An 18989-nucleotide genomic window follows, 5' to 3' on the forward strand; every position below is an offset into this window, starting at 1 on the left:
CATGGGGTTCTGTGGCCCTTGCGTCTTAGAACCCAGGACTTGCTGTCCTTCCCCTGCAGAATCCCACTTCCCAGGACAGGGGCTTACACCATTGGCCATGCCGCCTCCCTCTAGCTTCTGGACTGCAGTGGCCCTTGACTCATTCCCATCCACCCGAGTTCTCTTCTGTTGCAAAAAATGATGGGAAATTATATGCTCTCCAAATAGTGAGGTCTAATATCTCAGCTTTGATCATTAGTAAAATTATTAAGATCTAACCTTAGACACTCAGGTTGAACCCTCTCATCCTACTTTCGTTAGAAGAGAGGCAATACTCTCCCTTGTTTTATCAATAAGAAGGGAATATTAAGCCTCAGTAATCTCCTTGATTACTACAATGGACATGCTTGTCTGGAACCAAATAGAATTCTAATGGTAAGAGGATGAAGAATCAAGCTTTAGATGAAATCTGGGTAGGGAGATAAAGCCCCATAAGCTCTTAGCTGTAGTCCTTAAATGTGCAATTCAACCCTGTGATCTGGAAGGGCCTCAGGTGCCCTGGCTCTCCAGGCCCAGTCCAGATGGGGAGGCCTGAACCAGACTGTCTTTGCTCCCTGGGTTCCTGCAGGGCAGCAGGATGGGTGTGGAGGCAGTGATGGCACTTTTGGAAGGGACTCCAGACACCCCAGCCTGTGTGGTGAGCCTCTCTGGGAACCAGGCTGTGCGCCTGCCCCTCATGGAGTGTGTCCAAATGGTAAGTACCGACCTCAGCTCCTCGTCCTAACAGCCCAAGCCCCTGTCTTTGAGCTAGAGCTTAGAGGGAAAGAGACCAACTTCGAAGGGCACTGGAACTCCTGTTGGAGATGGGAAGGCAGCATGGTGTAGTTAAGAGTCAAATGAGGAAAGGGCACAGTAGGCTTTGCATAGGAGCTGTCCCCTCTCTAAGCCTCAGTGTCCCCATCTGTTAAATGTTCCTAAGAAACATGGGAGACACTACATCTTACCAAGTAGTGAGACCCAACGTCGCACAATATCCAGCCTCGGATGCTTTTGCCATGTCTTTGTTGGAAAAGAAACGGAGTATGTCTCCAAACGTTATTAAAAGCAGGGAATAGTATTATGGTCTGGCTGGCTAGCTCGTATGTTTCTATGATTTCTACCTTGAACATGTTTCTCTGAAACAACGTGAGGTTCCTAACACTCACCCTGAGGGCTACTGTAAGGAGCGGAGGGAAGCTTTGTAGAAGGTCTGATGCAGTATCTGGAAAATACCCGGTGCTCAGGAAATGGCTCTTATTACAAAGGAATCACTCCTGTGATACCACAGAGCAGTGTGTCTGGGGCTGAGGTGTCTGGCTGATTCTTAGGACTGGCCTGCATGCTCAGGGCTGGCTCCCCATTTCCTGGCCTGCTTCTCCCTCAAACTGGGAGTCCCAGAAACCTACAGCCTAGACAGGCTCCAGCCTTGCTTGGAACTATGTATCCCAAAAGCTAAAGCGCGGGCTCACAGAGCAGAAATCAGTAGCTGGGAGACACACGGCAGGGATCAGCTTTTCTTCCTAACTGGGATCCGTAGGGTCTTCTTCATACACTCAGTTTAGAGGCTACTTTCAGGTTGCGGAATGGAGGAAGATGCTATTTTATCTGTGAGCACTCCTCCACTCTGAAAAATATTCGAATAAGTAGAGCATTGAATCAGCTCCTTCCTTTGGCTGCTCATTTCTCCGAAAATTAAGGAAAAACAAAGATGCTGCTTTCTGTGAATGTTTGGGGAGCATAGCAAAGGTGGGAGGCGTGGTGGGTAGGATCCAGGCATAAGAGTGGAGACAGAGCGTTACCACGGGCTAGGAATCCAGCTGTGTAGAACCCTGCCCTATAGTCATGACTCTTGCTGTGCTCCTCCCTCAGACCAAAGATGTGACCAAGGCCATGAACGACAGGAAATTTGATGAAGCCATGAAGCTGAGAGGCCGGTGAGGAATGACCGGAAGCTCACTAGCTACAGAAATCAGATATTGGAATGGAGCAAAAAACAGACATGGTTTCAGACCCAATATAAGAGCTTCTGCCCCTCCCTGTTCTTATTGTCTCTGTGACAGTTCCTTCCTGAGAGAGTTGGTTGTGAGGTGACCAGGAGGCACAGTTTGTCCCAGGGATGCTCTTCCTGGGATTGGCCTGCTGTAATCTGGTGGTTTTTGTGTGGGTTCCAGCCAGGTTTTCAGTTTCTCTAGCCAAGGGACAGCGTGTCGTGCTGAGTGCAGTGCCTGGGAGAAGAGTCCTCAGGGAGGGTTTGATCGGTTACTGGCCCTTTTTCAGCCCCTGCCTAGTCCCTGCCAGGTCCCAGTTATGTCCTTTGAGGTTTGCCCAGCTGGACTTCACACTGGGAACAGAACTTTAGATCCCCTTGGCTGCTGGCCGTGAGGAGCGGCCTGAAGACCCCCCACCCCACCTGTACTTTTTCCAGGAGCTTCATGAACAACTGGGAAGTGTACAAGCTTCTGGCTCATGTCAGACCCCCAGTCTCTAAGGGACCGGTGAGTTCTCTCCCTTTGACTCTGTCTCTCAGTCTCCCTCCGTGAAGTGCCACCTCCACTCGTATAACCTAGAGCCTGGCCAGCTTCTTCGCCCCACTAAAATCTCCAGTGCTGAGTCCCTGACCCTACTAAGAAATTTTCTCTTAGCCCCCCGAGATACCAGCCCCATGTTCTTAATGTGTCCCAGACATCTCTGCCCCAAGGCCCACATCCAATTTAGGATTGACGAGGTAGCGTGCAAGGACTGGGAAAGAGATTTATGGATTAATCCTTTGGGCAGACCTGGGAATGATCATATGAATGTACTTCAGCCACTTCTTCCCCTGAAGTAGTGGTTCTCGGTACTGAGTGTCTATCAGAATCATCTGGGGTGCTTATTTAACGTGCAGATTGCTGGATCCTTCCCTCAGAGAGGATTTAGCTCTGGGGTCGCGGCCAGGAATAGGTTGGTTTAACAGGCTCCCTAGATCAGGCGGTCCAAATATCACACTTTGGGAAATGCTGCTCTGGAAGGCCTCATTTGTTACGTAATGCTATCTGTGGGCAGGGACAGTGGTTTTCCTTATTGATTTGTGATAAAGAATTTGCTTCCACATGATGAGGGAACAGGCTGTGCTGGCATTCCTGGAGAGGGGGTACATTGTCCAGAGGCACATGTCCTGACCCTAGGACCATGAGGGAGACAGGGTTCAGCTTCCCTTACTGACCTGTCCCCCTCTTCGCCCTGCTCCCTCTCCACTTCTTCTCCCCAGAGTAGCATACACACAGTGGCCGTGATGAATGTGGGGGCCCCAGCCGCAGGCATGAACGCTGCCGTCCGTTCCACCGTGAGGATTGGCCTCATCCAGGGCAACCGGGTGCTGGTTGTACATGATGGCTTCGAGGGCCTGGCCAAGGGTCAGGTACGGGGACTAAAAGGAGGAGGGCACGTACTCTGAGGCACGTAGCAGGGGTGACCTGTCGGTCTTTTTCTTTCTCCTGGCCCCTCCCCTCTCTCTCTCTACCTTTCTTTCCTCTCAGGGTTTGAGCAGAAGTAGATGCTTAATTTTAGGGCAGTATGAATAGGCAGGAGCCACTGAAATGAACCCTTTACAGGCAACACACCTTGTTTAATTCTCTGTCCCAAAGCTCAGTGCAGTGCCTGGCATAAGTAGGTGCTTACTATTTGTGAATGGGCAGTAAGACCAGAGGAAGTTCACTGAGGTGGGGAAAAGCCGATGCGTGGTGTTCCTCTTCCAGCCAGGGGGGTGTTGGGGTGGGATCAGAACTCAGGAAGTAGCATTCAGTCCACAAGGCAGACCTGTGTGATCTTTTCCTGCAGATCGAGGAAGCTGGCTGGAGCTATGTTGGGGGCTGGACTGGCCAAGGTGGTTCCAAACTTGGGACTAAAAGGTAAGTGGCATTTTGGAAGCACCTCCTCCTAGTCACCCCTAAAGATGTCCCTTGGAATGTGGGTGTCAGTTCATTAGGTCAGCGTCTACACTGCTGTAGTCTGCATCTTCTGTCCCCAAGCTCACAGTTGCCTCAGTGAGGGAAGGCCTGCATATCTAGACATCTCTTAGCAGCTCTAGCAGTTTTAAGCCCCAGGATGTGTACTTACACAGCCATGAGAGGGGTGGCCGGGAAGGGGGCACAGGTCAAGAAGTTATACATTCTAATTCTAGCTTTTTTCTCCCTCAACTTTGCTTAATTCTCCAAATTCCATCACCTCATCGCCCACCCCGCCTCATCCCAATCAACTAGGACTCTACCCAAGAAGAGCTTTGAGCAGATCAGTGCCAACATCACTAAGTTTAACATTCAGGGCCTTGTCATCATTGGGGGCTTTGAGGTGAGTGCCCTCCTGTTTGTTCTCCTCCTCCCCACTTTTCCCTCTCCCCTCATGGCTGCCACCCTCCTTCTCAGGCTTACACAGGGGGCCTGGAACTGATGGAGGGCAGGAAGCTGTTTGACGAGCTGTGCATCCCGTTTGTGGTCATCCCCGCGACGGTCTCCAACAACGTCCCCGGCTCGGACTTCAGCGTGGGGGCTGACACAGCACTCAATACTATCTGCACGGTGAGAGCCCGCCCCTGCTTCCCAGGCCTCTGGCCAGCTCTGTAATCCCTAGACCACATGTACTGGAGAGTGAGCTACTGTTTTTGTACTAACCAAGTGACAGTGTTCGAACGGTGCCTCTTCGAGCCCAGGCCCTTAACGCACTTTATTTCTCCACGCTACGGTGTTCATTCTCACCTGTCAGCCTCCAACGCATCAGTACTCTGCATCCCAAATGTTTTTTTCCGTCCTGAGGTCAGATAGCCTAATTTCCCTGCCCTGAACAATACAAAGGGTAAGTACAGCTTCCTTCCCAGGAGGCAGTTCCATAGGGCAGTTGGCAGGTGTGCCGGCCGCCCCCTAAGGCAAGAACTTGATGAGGCATAGGGGCCTGGCTGAGCCGAGGAGGGTGGCGTTCTGGGGCCGGTTTATGGCAAGGGCCAGAGAAGTGACAAGGATCAGACCCCGGACTCTGTCTTTCTAACTGAGACCCCGCTGTCTTTGCAGACCTGTGACCGCATCAAGCAGTCAGCGGCAGGCACCAAGCGTCGGGTGTTTATCATCGAAACGATGGGTGGCTACTGTGGCTACCTGGCCACCATGGCAGGACTGGCAGCTGGGGCCGATGCTGCCTACATTTTTGAGGAGCCCTTCACCATTCGGGACCTGCAGGTAGATGGTCACTCAGAGCCTGTTATGCAGCTCTCCCCTGCCCTAGTCTGTCCCCACAGCATCTTGAGCTGTGAGAGCTCAAGATGAGGTTAGCTGCTTGGTCTCTGGGGCCCTTCGAGGAAACTAGAAAGAGCAGCAAGAGGGCATCTCCGGTGTAACCTCGCACACATGACCACAGCTGCTGTTTCTGGAGCATTCGTTTCGAAGGCCCCATGTTGCTAAGCAAGCCCTTCTCAACGTGTTTTTGCATTTTGTCTTCAAAACACACGTGCAAGGGAGCTATTATTATCTCCGTGTTATGGACGAGAAAGATTTAAAGAGGTTAAAAGACTTTTCTAAACTTGTGAGTAGGTGGTTTAACTAACAGAGAGAGTCGGTGGTGTCTCTACTGATCATGCCACCCGCCCTGGGCTCCCTTGCTACCAAAGCAGACTCTTCTCATTCCTGTCCCTTCCGGGGTTGGGGTAGGGCGCTCCGATTCCTTTTTCTCAGAGGGGCCGTATGATCCTAGTTTTCTAAGATCTCAGTTCACTGGAGGGAAGAAGAGCCACAAAGTGCAGGGGCAGCAGGCTGAGGGAACTCCCTCATGCAAGAACTCAAGTCCCTGCTAGGAATGGAAGGTGGGAGTCTTCCTCCTTCACCCCCAGCTCAAAGCCCAGATGAAGGAACTGGTTCCTCCCAAGCGAATCACTGCTGCACTGACAAGCAACCCATTCAAAGGCCAACACTGAGAGCAGTGCCCCCCCCCCCCCCCCCCCCCCCCCGCCTTGGCCCTCTGAGGGAAGGGAAGCGGAATCCCCTGGAAGGGGACACTGGGAGCAGGTGGAAAGGTGAAGACCGGCAGTTACCACAGCTGTCCTTAACTCACCCTCTCCCAGTTCTGCCTGGCTCGTTTGGAGTCTTTGTTCACATTGCAGTGTGCACTGAACTTCTCACAGGGACTAGGCACAGATTGTAAACAGCTCTCTTCCAGTCTCTCTCCCCATCTGGAGAGGCCTGGTGGGGAACAAGAGATCCATGAACTTGCCCGGCCTTATCCACTCCTGGCAAGGCTTAAGATTTACTCTCTTATTTTCAGGCAAATGTTGAACATCTGGTGCATAAGATGAAAACCACTGTGAAAAGGGGCTTGGTGTTAAGGTACCTCATCCATGGTGTGTTTCTAAGTGAAGAGAACAGTTAGGCTTTGGCTCTAGCCCACAGAATGAATCCATGGTTGGGATGCCCTGAGGAATTTGGGGACACAGTGAGAGAACTGGAGCCATGGGAGGAGATAGAAAAGGGAAGAACAAAGCCTACTGAAGCAGAAAAGGGTTGGGAGGGATGGGGAGACAACCAAAGTCACAGGCTTTTGGTCTCTACCTGGCAGGAATGAGAAGTGCAATGAGAACTACACCACGGACTTCATCTTCAACCTGTACTCTGAGGAGGGGAAGGGCATATTTGACAGCAGGAAGAATGTGCTTGGGCACATGCAGCAGGTCGGGAAAACACCCCAGTCATACCCTTCACCAGACGGCCACAATCCCCGATAGCCATTGGGTCTCCCACTGGTCCCCAATCTGCTGGAGACTGTCGGTGCCACCACAGAGCACGAGCCTGCAGTTTTTACTGTCACAGAATCGAAACAGCATTACCCTGGAAATGGCCTTCGAGGTTATGTGATCCCTCCTGGGGCAGGGCTTCTCAGCACTGGCACCATTGTCATTTGGGGCTGGATAAATCTTTGTTGCGGGTGGCTGTTCTGTGCCATTGCGGGATGCTTTAGCAACATCCCTGGACTCTACCCACTAGATGCCAGTAGCACCTCCCTCCTAAGTTGTAACAAATACAAAATGTCTCCAGGCTTTTGCCAAATGTCCCCTGGGGGGCAAAATCATCTCCAGTTGAGAACCACTAATTCAGATGAAGAAAATGAGGCCCAGACGGGAGAAACAACTTTTTTAGGGCCGCTCATCAAACTTGGGTGAGAGCCAGAATGCACTCCAGTGCTCTTCCCAGCATGCCATGCTGCCTTCCTGTGCAAGAAGTACAGCCACCTTGCTGGTGTTGGGCTCTGTCTGCACTAACCGGGGTTTCCGGGGGAAACGAATTCCCTTCTGCTATCCACATCCAATCCCCACCTACGGCAGGCCTCGCTCACAGACGGTACTGGTGGTCTTAGGCCTCCCCATCCCAAAGCTGATTCTGCTTAAGTATGGACCTTTGACCGTTGTCTACCTACCTATGAATTCCCAGTATCCTCAACTTGAATGAGCTTATTAGCCCCTGCAGGAATGGGGTCTGACTGGATAAAGCATGGCGATCTATTCCCCACTTTCCCACCTCCTTTCACTTAGTTCAGAGAAAATCTGCATGATGTTTTATATTATTCTGAGGTGCTACCAAGGACATCTATGTTGGTTCACAAGGAACACTTCTGTCGATGATGGTGACTGACAAAAGCTGCTAGGCTGAAGAGGGGCAAGGAGGCGACTGGCCAATCAGACTGGAAGTGAATGAACAGGATCTGGCAGCTGTGGAGCTAGAGGCGGCGGTTGTGAGACCAGGTCCCCCCATATCTAATTAGTTACTCTTACCCCTGGTAAATGGCCAAATAGGCTGTGCCAGCTCACTCTGTTCTCAGCGCTGTCTCAGGATTTCCTTCATGGTTAGACTTTTGGATTCCTGTTTCCAGCTGCAAACCTGGGGCCTGTTCTTTCCTTTTTTCTGTGTGTATTCAGGTATCTCTGCCACTTCATTAGAGTCCTTCCCTCTGTAATTTTTATGATTCTTTTTCCAGGGAGGAAGCCCAACTCCGTTTGACAGAAATTTTGCCACTAAGATGGGTGCCAAGGCTATGAACTGGATGTCTGGGAAAATCAAAGAGAGTTACCGTAATGGTAGGTGGGGTAAGAGGGTAAGACCCCCCCATAGTGGCTGGTTCCCCATTATAGAAGCCTACTGACCATCCTGTATTGCAGGGAGGATCTTCGCCAATACACCAGACTCAGGCTGTGTTCTGGGGATGCGTAAGAGGGCTCTGGTCTTTCAACCGGTGACTGAGCTGAAGGAGCAGACGGATTTTGAGTGAGTACATCTACTTCCCCGGTAGTTTCAGGATCTGCTCTTCCCAACCTGTTCGCTGTCTTCGATCCTTTTATCTTAGGAGTAACACCTGGACTCGTACCCGTTTCGGATCTTAGGCCATGTCCTAAAATCCAGCCTCTTCTGCTCAACTTGTTCCTATAAGCTTTTGATAGAAATCAGTTGGGGTGCTGAAAGATTAAATCATCTGTCTCATTCCTCTGTAGCCACCGCATCCCCAAGGAGCAGTGGTGGCTGAAGCTGAGGCCCATCCTCAAAATCCTAGCCAAGTATGAGATTGACTTGGACACCTCAGAGCACGCCCACCTGGAGCACATCAGCCGGAAGCGATCTGGAGAAGCTTCTATCTAACCCTCATTGGAGTGAGGGTAATGGATTGTCTGATCATGGTCAGCTCACCCCCTGATAGATCCAAGTCCATGCATTCTCAAGTGTTTAGCCCATTTTTCATTAGGTTTCCTTTTAATCTGCACCTGTAGCCATGACCAGCTCTGGCCAGGGAGCTGAGGCAGTGGGCAGTGCGTAGAAGGTCCTTTGAGGTAGAATTTATCATCACTTCTACCCCAGCTTCATCTGTCACACAAGACCGGGCTCCTCTAGTGCTACTGCTAGATTTCAACTACTCGGTTAGAATCTTCCTAAAAATAAGCTCTATTTATTTCTTGTGATAACGTCTTGGTTCCTCTACTACTCTGACTGCAGTAACACTAATAAAGGCCAACTGGTCACTGTGCTTTTGGTTCTCCTGTTGTCAGTTTTGTAAGTAGAATGTCATACTGTCAACCCAAAGCACCAGACCCTGCTCAGACAGACATGTGGGAAAATGCAGTCCATATGATCACCCCATGTACTCCTCTCCATCTCTTGGCTCTGCACATACGGTCCTAGAACATCATATACTGGTCCTTACCCCCTATCGCACACTAGTCCCTCCTGCGTCCTCTGTAGCCATAAGGTGCCCTGCCAGTCTCCCTTAAGCATGAAGTTGTGTTTCACCTCGTGATCATATACCCATTACCTAGGGGTTTTTCCAGCCATTCCATGATCTCTACTTCTCTTCTGACAACTCAGGGTTCTTCCTTCTGAACTCTTCCCCTGTTATTCCTTCCTAGATGAAACGCAGACCCCATTTGTGGGGAGACATGCACATTTTGAAAGCCTGGGAAAGAGACCCCCACTCCTGGACCCGGTTTGGTGGGCTGGCTGAAATACTGCTTGAGAAAGCGGTCAGTTCTCATTCAGCTCCATTTGTTTTCTATTCCATAACAATAGCTTTTTCCTCAGCAGCCAAGTAACCATGTAATGTAGTTGGTCTTCAGGAGCGAGACCGCAGATTTTACCCAAATTGACAGGATGGCACCTGTTGATGCCAAGTTTAAGCTTAGCCTCCAATAACCAGATCCTGACTCTCAGCACAAGCGTACATACTCCTCCCAACCCAGTTTCCTCACCTGCCTGATGAAGCAGGAAGAGGTTCAAGGTTTTACCAGCCGTGGAGGAATGATGATCTCTAATATGTCACTTTTGCTGGCTATCCAAAGTATTACCTTTACACCCTGAAAACAGTTCTGAACAGCAACTGAGAAGGCTTGTCAGGAGTCCAGACTTAAGGCAGCCAAATGCTCTTTGTGCAGTTCATTAAGGGGAAGAAAAATTAACAGTAAATATTAAGCCCTGGTATCACTGCATCCTCAAAACAGCTTATGAGAGAGGTGGTGACAGCCCATTTCAAAGTTACGGACAACGGGGCTCCGGGTGATTAAACAATGTGGAGAAAAGCAGGAACAGTAGAAACTGCCAAACTTGCTTTTAGAAGTGTTTATTTCTTTTTTAAGTGAGCAAAAAAAAAACCAAAAAACAAAACAAAACAAAACAAAAAACAAAAAAAACCCACCAATGGCAGAAGGGCAAAAGCAGACATGTTTTTTCGAATTAGCTGTGTCAGCAGATTGCAGTCATTTTTATTTGTAGTTCCCGAACAACTTAAAAAAAGTTTTTCAAATTTGCATCTGGGTCATCCAAGATAATAACAACTTGATCTAGTTTAGGGACATGAAAAGGAAGAGTATCATTGACTAAGTATGGTTCACTAAAACAGTTCTTTTTTGAGTAGGTGGGCCAGCTTGAAAGCAGCTCTTATAATGCTCTTCCCCCACTCGCTGGCCTCCCCCAATGTCTTGTATAGATCCGTAAAAATCAAAGTTGCCAAAACAACTGAAAGGAAAATAATTCTGAACCCTAGTAGCGTGAATTCCCTAAAGGGAAATGAAGACGACCCATGGGAAAAGGCAGCCCAGCCCATCTCCTTCCCTGCTAGAGTAAACACCTTCATCTAAGGTGCAAGAGCACCTGCTAATAAGCCCATTGGAGCAAACTGGCGTTCACCAAGAGAAAGAACTGCGTTAGAAAAGTTCTTAGGACTGCTCAGAACCTGCTACCTCTTCTACTATGTGGAAAGCAGTAAGAAAATGTTAGTTCTGAAATAACACTGCTGAACTACTGGAACCCTCAGGCACACCCATGGAAAAGAGGCCAAGACCGCTGTTTCCTTTGATGGTGAGAGGGGGCCAGTCCCTTCTGAATGCTCCATGACGTGGCACTCTAGGAATATCATCCAGCCCAACTGTGAATCTGCACACCATTTGAGCTTTTAGTATCTTCACCTTTGGGCCACGTTTGTTAGCTGGACTTTTCTTAGACTTCTTCACTGACCAGTTAAAATGTTTCTAGAGGGATTCTTCTGAAATGTTAATCATGTTCCCAAAGGAAAACTAAACACACACTCTTTAAATACTCTTCATCTTCCTAGAGAATTCAGTTGCATTGTTGACTTTTTCCCTAAAGGGGGGAGGGGGGAAGGGGGAGACCTCTTTGCTTGCAGGGTGCAATATAAAAAGCCAAGTAAGCAATAAAGAGAAAACAAAAGTGAGGGATTTTTTTGTTTGTTTGTTTGGTTGCTTGGTTTGGGGAGGGGAGGTGGTGTGGAGGTGACTGTTGTGACATGTTGCCTCTAAATATAAACCACACAACAGGAACAACTGCTTTTCCTGTTTTCCAAGACAAAGAGACAGTACCACAGGGAAAAATCTCACCCAGAGTTGCCTGCCTGATGGTGCAAACAACTTCTCCAGCCTATTCCACAAGTAAGAGGTATTCCTTCAGAGAGGCTGGCAGTGGAAGGCCCTTCACTGCATCTGGCAGATACTGGAGGCCCAAACTCCGGCGCACAGCATAGCGAGACAGTGTTTTTAGAGTTCCCGGGGCTGAGCACAGAACAGTCAGTTTTTCACACAGCTGCTGGTCTCTGGCCACTTCCCGTGGCATGGTGCCATTCTTCCTTAATTCAAAGTGTCCAACAGCTCTGTGGAGAAGCTCAAAGCAAGAGTCTTCTTTCTCTGTTCCAAGTCCCCTGACTAATAGAGCCACCAGGCGGGAGATGGGCGTCTGGCCTTTTAGGTTGATGACTCTGACTTCCGCTCCGTAATCAAGAAGGATGCTGACGCTCTCCAGATTTCCCTTCATGGCAGCCCAGCTGAGCGGGGTATCGTTGTTATAATCCAGGGCATTGACAGAAGCCCCACTCTCCAGGAGGGCCCGCACACACTCAGCATTGTTCTTAAAGGCTGCCCAGTGAAGTGGGGTATCTCGGTTGCCATCCAGCGCGTTGGGGTTTGCGCCATACTCCAAGAGGACCTCCACACAAGCCTCATCTTTCTCAGCTGCATAGTGGAGGGCTGTTCGGTTGTAACCATCCAGGGCATTCACCTGTAAAGACGGAGGAACTATATGACAGTAGCTAGACTACCGAGAGGAAGATGGGTGGGCAAAGAAGCTTGCATGTGTTTATCCACGACCTGCGCTCTGTCATGTTCTGAATATGAGAATCAACAAGCAATTCCCAGGGAGTCTTGGTGATCGAGACGGAGAGATGTCAGGAGCTTCGGAGCAAATAGGAAGAGAGCAGTCTCAAAACAACCAGCACTCTATTACGTGCACTGATCAGCTGGCCTGCATTATTTAGGGTTTTTCTGCTACATTCTTTACTATTCACTAGGATCTCTACCATGGGGTAAAGGGTAAAGAAAGAGAAGATGAAGTCTAAATCCTTGTAACTACTCTGGGAGATATTTATTGGAAAGTAGTTTCAACACATGAGCCAGAGTAAAGGTTTTGAATTATTTTACTTATCCCAACTCACTCTAACCTGTGGCTGATGGCGACCAGATTGAAAAATAATGAGGCCAAACTCCACCCATATAGCTTTGCCGCGTTCTTTAACCATACCGAGAAGCTCAAATTGTTAATCCGATCAGCCCCTTGCAAAACTATGCCGTGCAGTCATAAGAGAACCTCAATAAAGGCATGTGAAGAGAAGAGCACAACCTTGCAATACTGCAAAAGCAGCTGACTTGCTACAAATCAACATTCCCTATAATAAAGACTTCAAAACCCAAACTTAAGACTAACATATTATCTTCCCCCATAAAATGCAATAAAAATAAGCTGATATAGTTAACTCAGTTCAACTTTCTAATTAGCTAAAAACTTTCCACGCCCCCGGGGATAGTTTTCATCACTGACATTAAATCACTGGCTTTCATTTCAGGGTCACTCACAAGAGTTACGTAACAGATAATGACAAGTAGAGAACAACATGGCTGGGTGGATGGTGCTGCGGGCTGGCCCCTTAGGCTTACTGACCAATATGTTTGGGGCATGCACACCAGCTTCGCGGCATGTCTGATTCCAATTGGCGCCTCAGCACGTGCAACTTCCAGACTGCTTACAAACAGTCAAAACTGCTTGCTTATTTACTTAACAAACACTTACTTAGCAATTACTACATGCCAGTGTACTAAACACTTCACAACCTTATGAAGAAGATACCATTGTCACCCCCGTTTTACAGATGGAGAAACCGAAGCAAAGAAAACTTAAGTAACTTGTTCAAAGTCCCACAGCTGGAAGTGATAGAGCTGGGATTCAAATCCGTGAAGTCTGGCTCCAGAGTCTATTCTTTTAACCTTTCATTATACCATGCTGCTTCTTGCTGATGCCGATATAAATTAATCTAGGTTTCTTATCTTAAGGTACGTCAGAAAGAAGACAGGAACAGGATACAATAAACGGAAAATAATTAGTGGGCAGAACTAGCACAAGTAGCCCAATCCTGAGGAATGGGTTACCTAATGACATCTATCCCCCAGAAACAGTGGTATTAGAAGTGCATGTCTGGTAGCAGGTGTCAAATGGTTTAGATTTAATCACTCCAGGGGCCTCGGTACTTAGAGCTACTGGACAGTCAACAGGCCGTGAGAGCACTGAATGGAAATGCAAACAACTCCAGAAAGAAGGCTGAGAGAAAAAGGGGAGATAAAATTCCCTCTTCCTGGAGCCCGGGACAACTTAAGAAAGAAAGGCAAAGGATGAAATCCTTTGGATCACTACATATATATTTACCATTACATTCTGCTTTGATATTGGCTATGCCAATGTTACCACGGGCTAGAAGGTGGGAAGGGACGGGAGAAGAGACAGAAATTTTAAGAAAACATGAAGCTCAAGTTGTAGTGGCTCATTAACGCGACAGTGTTAAAAACATTACCTCAGCTCCTTTTTCCAGGAGTAACTCCACACAGTCAGCATCTGACACCATGCAGGCGCAGTGCAGTGGCTTCAGTGTGCCATGGGTACAGTTCACATCTGCTCCCTACGGGCACAAGGAAACTTCAGTCAGCGTGCTCAGCTCTGGCTCACTGAGTAGGATGAGACTCAGAACTGAGTCCAGGGTGGAAGACGGCTCTAGCTCTGACTGTAGTGGAAACATACTACTAGTCTCGGTTTCTACTACATATTAAAATAATACAATGCTAATATCCAAACTGAGGGAACACACTGAAGATGAAAGAAAGAAGCTATCAATTCCCTAGATCAAGTTACTAAGTTTTTCCACAAGGTAACTTGCCCGATGGCCATCTAGGCATCACTGAGGACATAACCTTATGTGCAAAAGCAATGGGAAACTTCTCACCACTCAGGAAAGCTGGAAAACCCATCCACTTTCTACGGCCGCCATGCTCTACAAAAGTCCAGAAAGTGAGTCGGTCAGACTGAAACCAGGAGACCTGGCACCCTCTTTGTCATTCAACGGATGACCATCACTAATAGTAAGGTCATCTTAACGTTATCTTTTTGTTTATAAACATCTTCAAAGTAGCCTCTGAGTACGGGCATTCTCTGCCACCTAGCCTCCGGAGGTATGGCTCTTTCAAATGTGATGAAAGGAGATGGGGATCTCACAGTCAGACCAAAGTCGCCGAATGACTCAGCAGCAGAGCTAGAATTAGAACGTGACAAACTTCCTACTGCTGAATCCTCTGGTACCACTTTTGCTGAGAACAAGTTAACGCTGTATGACTACTCCTTCTCAAAGCTGCACCACACAACCCCGAAGCAGCTACAGAGCTCCAGGCGGTAAATAAGGATTCCACTGTTGTTGAAAAGAAATGTACAACAGCAACCATCTGGATGCATTTTCTAGTGATCAAAAAATTACCCTGTAACTTCTCTTCAGCAGGAATAATACTCAGGAAAAGATCTCAAAGACTGTCTAGGATACCAGTTGTATAACAATCGCTGAATGGCAGTGGTTAAAGATGTTAAGATGCTTTCTTAAGTCAAAAATTACCCTGCATTTAAAGGTTGACATTCCTTACAGAATTAAAAGTGGTAGCTGTTAAGATAGACGGCAAGTGATATCTCTCTATGTGATTATTATAAACCACAAGGATTTGAAAACTGCTTCTGCTTTGCTCATCTCCTTCCTCCCTTAGTAGAACACGTGTAGGAGACTCTGAGCTTGCTGGATCCCATATGCATCATATCCAGACAGAGATTTTACAAAGAACGTGAGACTAGGGTCATCCAGAACATATTTCCTGAAGAAAAATATCAGATGCACAAAGTGAAAGGGAGAAGGAAAGGGAAGCAAAACACAAGGAAAATGTATTTGCATTGTCAAGTTAATACATGTATGAGGACTGTAAAAACTCCTTGTCATCTTGCGCTGAGTCAATGCTGCAAATCTGTAATCTATCACGATTCCCCAGGAACCTTCCCGCTTCACCTCCCAAAGTACTCTCCATCAATACAGCACACTCACCCCTCTGATGAGGTCCTCTACATTATCATGTGGGAAGGAACGAATGGCAGCGATTGTTCGGATTAAGCGCTCTGAGAGAGAGTATTTGCTCTGAATGCTCTGCATAATATACCACATACTGGAACTCATCAAGGCTCAGAGTATGTTCACATGCTCCAAACTGCCTGAAACAAAGAAGTTTTAGGCATATACAATATCACTGAGCATACCTGTCCCTGGGATTAGTTCTCTGAGGCCCTCCCAATAGTAAAAGTAGATTTCAAAGAGGTCAATGATGAATTAATATTTTTTCTTAATCACAGAGAAATAGATTATAATAGTCGTTCAGGGATGTGGGTAAACCTGGACGAAAATGTTTTGACCCTCAGCACCTCAATTCTACTCTCTGAATAGTCTGGAACAAGATTTCCTCAAGAGGCCCCAGGACCCTTATGGAGCTCTGTGTCGCTTACAAACAAGACCAGGCAAGGAAGAAGATATTTTTTAAGGGCAGAAAATGCCACAAAACATTCTTTTCCTCCTCTGGACTTTGTGGTCTTTACGATCAGCATCACCTTTAGCTTAGTTGTTACAGTTGGCCCTGCAGTATAGTTATGTTCATATTGTTTCTCGTCTAAATTGTAATCAATTAGAAGGCGAGGTCCCTGTCTTCTATATTATTGTCCACGTAAGGCCAGCCACAGAGGCTCACAAAAGTAGGTATTTAATAAATACCGGTTGATTGACTAAAGGCTAAGAAGTGATCGATACCTGTGAGAAGAGAGGGAAAAGGTTATGGAACAAATACATGTATGTTAACAATGGCAAGACATCTGTGAAACAGTTTAAAATGTCTTCAGCAAAGAAAAAAGTGGGAAATATTTGAAGTGGTATTCTAAAACAAAAAACTCAAAAGTCTAATTAGTCATGTATATAAGAAAAAAAATCAAAGTTCACACCAACGACGTATGTTTGTAGCTACAGGAAAACAAGCAGATTTAAGAGTGCAAAATGAATTAAAAATTTTAATAATTGGCCATTCATGACAACTTGGAAATAGATTTGGGCAAATATATGTTCAAACCACAATATGACAGAGGGTTCTAGCATGGAAAAGAACATAATGCAATGTACTTAAATTTAACTGATAGAAGTTTTGGCTATATAAGAGCCATATACTAGTTGGGAAACATTTAAAATTACAACAAACAAGGTGGAGCATTTCCATGAAAAGGCATATATCAAAAACTGTAGAGAAGATATACTATGTAGCATCAGCTCTCTAGGTGTAACTGCTTAGGAATAAGTGTTCCTATTAAACTATAAGCTCCTTGGGGGTAAATATAGTGTTACTTTTTTTTTTTTATTTTTTTAATGTTTATTTTTGAGAGAGAGAGAGAGAGAGAGAGAGCGCGCGCAAGCAGGGGAGGGGCAGAGAGAGGGAGATACAGAATCTAAAGCAAGCTCCAGGCTCTGAGCTGTCAGCACACAGCCCAACGTGGGGCTCGAACTGGTGCACTGCAAGATCATGACCTGAGCTGAGGTCGGACGCTCAACCGATTGAGCCACCTAGGTGCCCCAAATATAATAGCTCCTGGCACATGGCAGTTTCTCAATAAATATTTGTTGAGTTAATGTAAAAATTATTACTTTAGATCCTTAAAAATTCAAGACTTTCATAATCAAAAATGTTATGTATATGACTTAGACTAAGGGGAAAAAACCTAAAATGACTTTGGTCATTTCAAATTATGTAAATTTTGCTTTTTGTAATGAAGTATCTCCTTATACTTGAATAGTTTCTATTTTACTATTTATCTGTTTAAACTGTATACAGTATTAATTAATAGAATGCAAGTTAAAATATTCAATTCATAGGTATCAATACTTCATATCAGGCATTCTTCTCCCCTACGTTATTACGAATGAATAAGCTTACATGTACACCTGTTTATATGTCTCTCTGCAACTTTCTAGATAATTTAGACTTGACATAATTTTAATCTAACAGCCACTAAACTCAGAAACAAGGGTGTGTATCTTACACTTCTTTGTTGCAAGGCGAAAGGAGAAAAAAAGCAGCCGGTGCATTTGAACTAGAGATCCCAAGAAAGGGGGCAGAAGACAGAGCATCTAAAGTGGAAGGCTTAGACTGGACTTGCTCTGTTAACCGTTTCTGGGCAATGGATAAACCCTGCAATCATTTTCGAGGCGTTCTTGGGACTCTAGGCTAAGAACTCCTAAGTCAGGGTATGACCAGTGGTCTTCTGCTGCTGCATCGAAGTTCCCGGTAAAGAGTGAAACTTCGGGGCACACTGACGATATGCACTGTCGGGAAGGGTCAAGGCAATGTAAACTTGACCTATCTTCCGACAGCAGCCCGTGCGCGGTTTGACCCCAAGTGGCCCCTTTCCTCTGCTGGAACTAAGAGTCCTCTCTCCCACATTTTCTTTCACTTCGGATCCAAAGAAAACACCAAGAGGTATCCTACTGCGATGCTAGAAGCACAGTGGAAGAGAGGCGACATTCAACAGCTCTGGTGCTAGTGACGCCTCAGCTTCCGCGCGAGCTGAGAGACCCTCAGCCTAGTCAGAGGCGCCCCCAACCCCACCACACCTGCTGAGGGGGAGAGCTCGCGGCCGCTACGTGTTGCCGAGGCAAAGGGCCGAAGGGCAAGGACACGAAATGCGAGGACGTGTGGTGTCACTTTGCGCATGGGATCCGAAAACATCGCAGCAACTCCGGCAGGTCTCCCGGAACGAGGGGTGAAAGAGGGTCGCGCAACCTACACCGGTGGAGCCCCGGAGGTTAACCACCCCCCTCCCTGATTTCCCCAAGGCCGGGAACCTGTCTCTGCCGCGAGGGCTAACGAAACCCGAGCGGGGAACGGAGGAGTTACTGGGCGTAGTGCCACGGGTTAGGGAGCCTGGCTGCAGGCAGGCCCGCAACGAGGGACGCACTCACCGAACCTCGGGGCAGAGCTGGGCGGTGAAAGCCGCTGTCAAGGTGTGACCCGGAAACAGAAGTTGGCGTCTCCAGCTGGCCTCTGTTTACAGGATGTGAAGAGCGATTGGGGCACCTGCGCACCGGCCAATGGCTGCAGGCGGGGGGCGCCTGCGCAGAGTCGTGAGGCAGCCTCCGTCCTACCCAGGCATAGTTAACGGATTATTTTCTTTCCCTGCCGGAGGGTTTGTGCGCCGGCGCAATGTAGCGCTGTCGGCCATTGCCCGGGGTCTTGGGTCGCAGCTCTAGGCAAAAAGCTCACCGCCCCCGGCTATTGGGCCGAGTCTGTGGGGCCGCCCCTATGTGGACCAGGCCTGTAGTGGGTCCTTCCGTGCTTTCCGCTGCCTCCCACGGTCTCCAGCTGAGATCGGGCCTGGGCACCTCATTTCTAACCTTGCTACATTGGTTCGGTTGCTTAGGAGACTAAACTGTTAGTAAGAAGTGTCTTTGGAAAATAAAAGAGACTTCCATCATTATTCATAATATTGGAAACGTGTGCTTTCTGAAACCTCCTGGATAGTGTCCACCCTTCCTCA

General features: G+C 47.6%; 2 protein-coding genes across 14 annotated transcripts in view; one reads left to right on the plus strand and one right to left on the minus strand.

The window, feature by feature from the left end:
• Nucleotides 1-9042, plus strand: part of PFKM (phosphofructokinase, muscle) — a 45792-nt gene extending 36750 nt beyond the window's left edge. For 6 of the 8 annotated variants that reach the window (XM_047865226.1, XM_047865221.1, XM_047865222.1 and 3 more), the window contains 13 exons: nt 608-733; nt 1888-1952; nt 2444-2513; nt 3266-3415; nt 3835-3905; nt 4257-4344; nt 4419-4571; nt 5058-5222; nt 6301-6362; nt 6592-6703; nt 8005-8104; nt 8186-8291; nt 8516-9042. In XM_047865226.1, the coding sequence (XP_047721182.1) occupies nt 608-733; nt 1888-1952; nt 2444-2513; nt 3266-3415; nt 3835-3905; nt 4257-4344; nt 4419-4571; nt 5058-5222; nt 6301-6362; nt 6592-6703; nt 8005-8104; nt 8186-8291; nt 8516-8660 (1413 nt within the window). In that variant the 3' untranslated portion in view covers nt 8661-9042. Of the gene's footprint in view, nt 1-607; nt 734-1887; nt 1953-2443; nt 2514-3265; nt 3416-3834; nt 3906-4256; nt 4345-4418; nt 4572-5057; nt 5223-6300; nt 6363-6591; nt 7772-8004; nt 8105-8185; nt 8292-8515 lie in introns of those variants that run through there. The other 2 variants (XR_007153758.1, XR_007153757.1) reach the window with 2 other exon arrangements.
• Nucleotides 9043-11342: 2300 nt separating this feature from the next.
• ASB8 (ankyrin repeat and SOCS box containing 8) overlaps nt 11343-18989 on the minus strand; it is a 34513-nt gene continuing 26866 nt past the window's right edge. For 3 of the 6 annotated variants that reach the window (XM_047865247.1, XM_047865244.1, XM_047865245.1), the window contains 3 exons: nt 15472-15635; nt 13915-14019; nt 11343-12074 (listed from right to left, as the gene is read on the minus strand). In XM_047865247.1, coding sequence (XP_047721203.1) covers nt 11442-12074; nt 13915-14019; nt 15472-15600 — 867 coding nt within the window. In that variant the 5' untranslated portion in view covers nt 15601-15635 and the 3' untranslated portion in view covers nt 11343-11441. Of the gene's footprint in view, nt 12075-13914; nt 14020-15471; nt 15636-18414; nt 18728-18989 lie in introns of those variants that run through there. The other 3 variants (XM_047865243.1, XM_047865242.1, XM_047865248.1) reach the window with 3 other exon arrangements.

Source organism: Prionailurus viverrinus, chromosome B4 (genome assembly GCF_022837055.1).
Source record: "Prionailurus viverrinus isolate Anna chromosome B4, UM_Priviv_1.0, whole genome shotgun sequence".
Taxonomy (NCBI): Eukaryota; Metazoa; Chordata; class Mammalia; order Carnivora; family Felidae; genus Prionailurus; species Prionailurus viverrinus.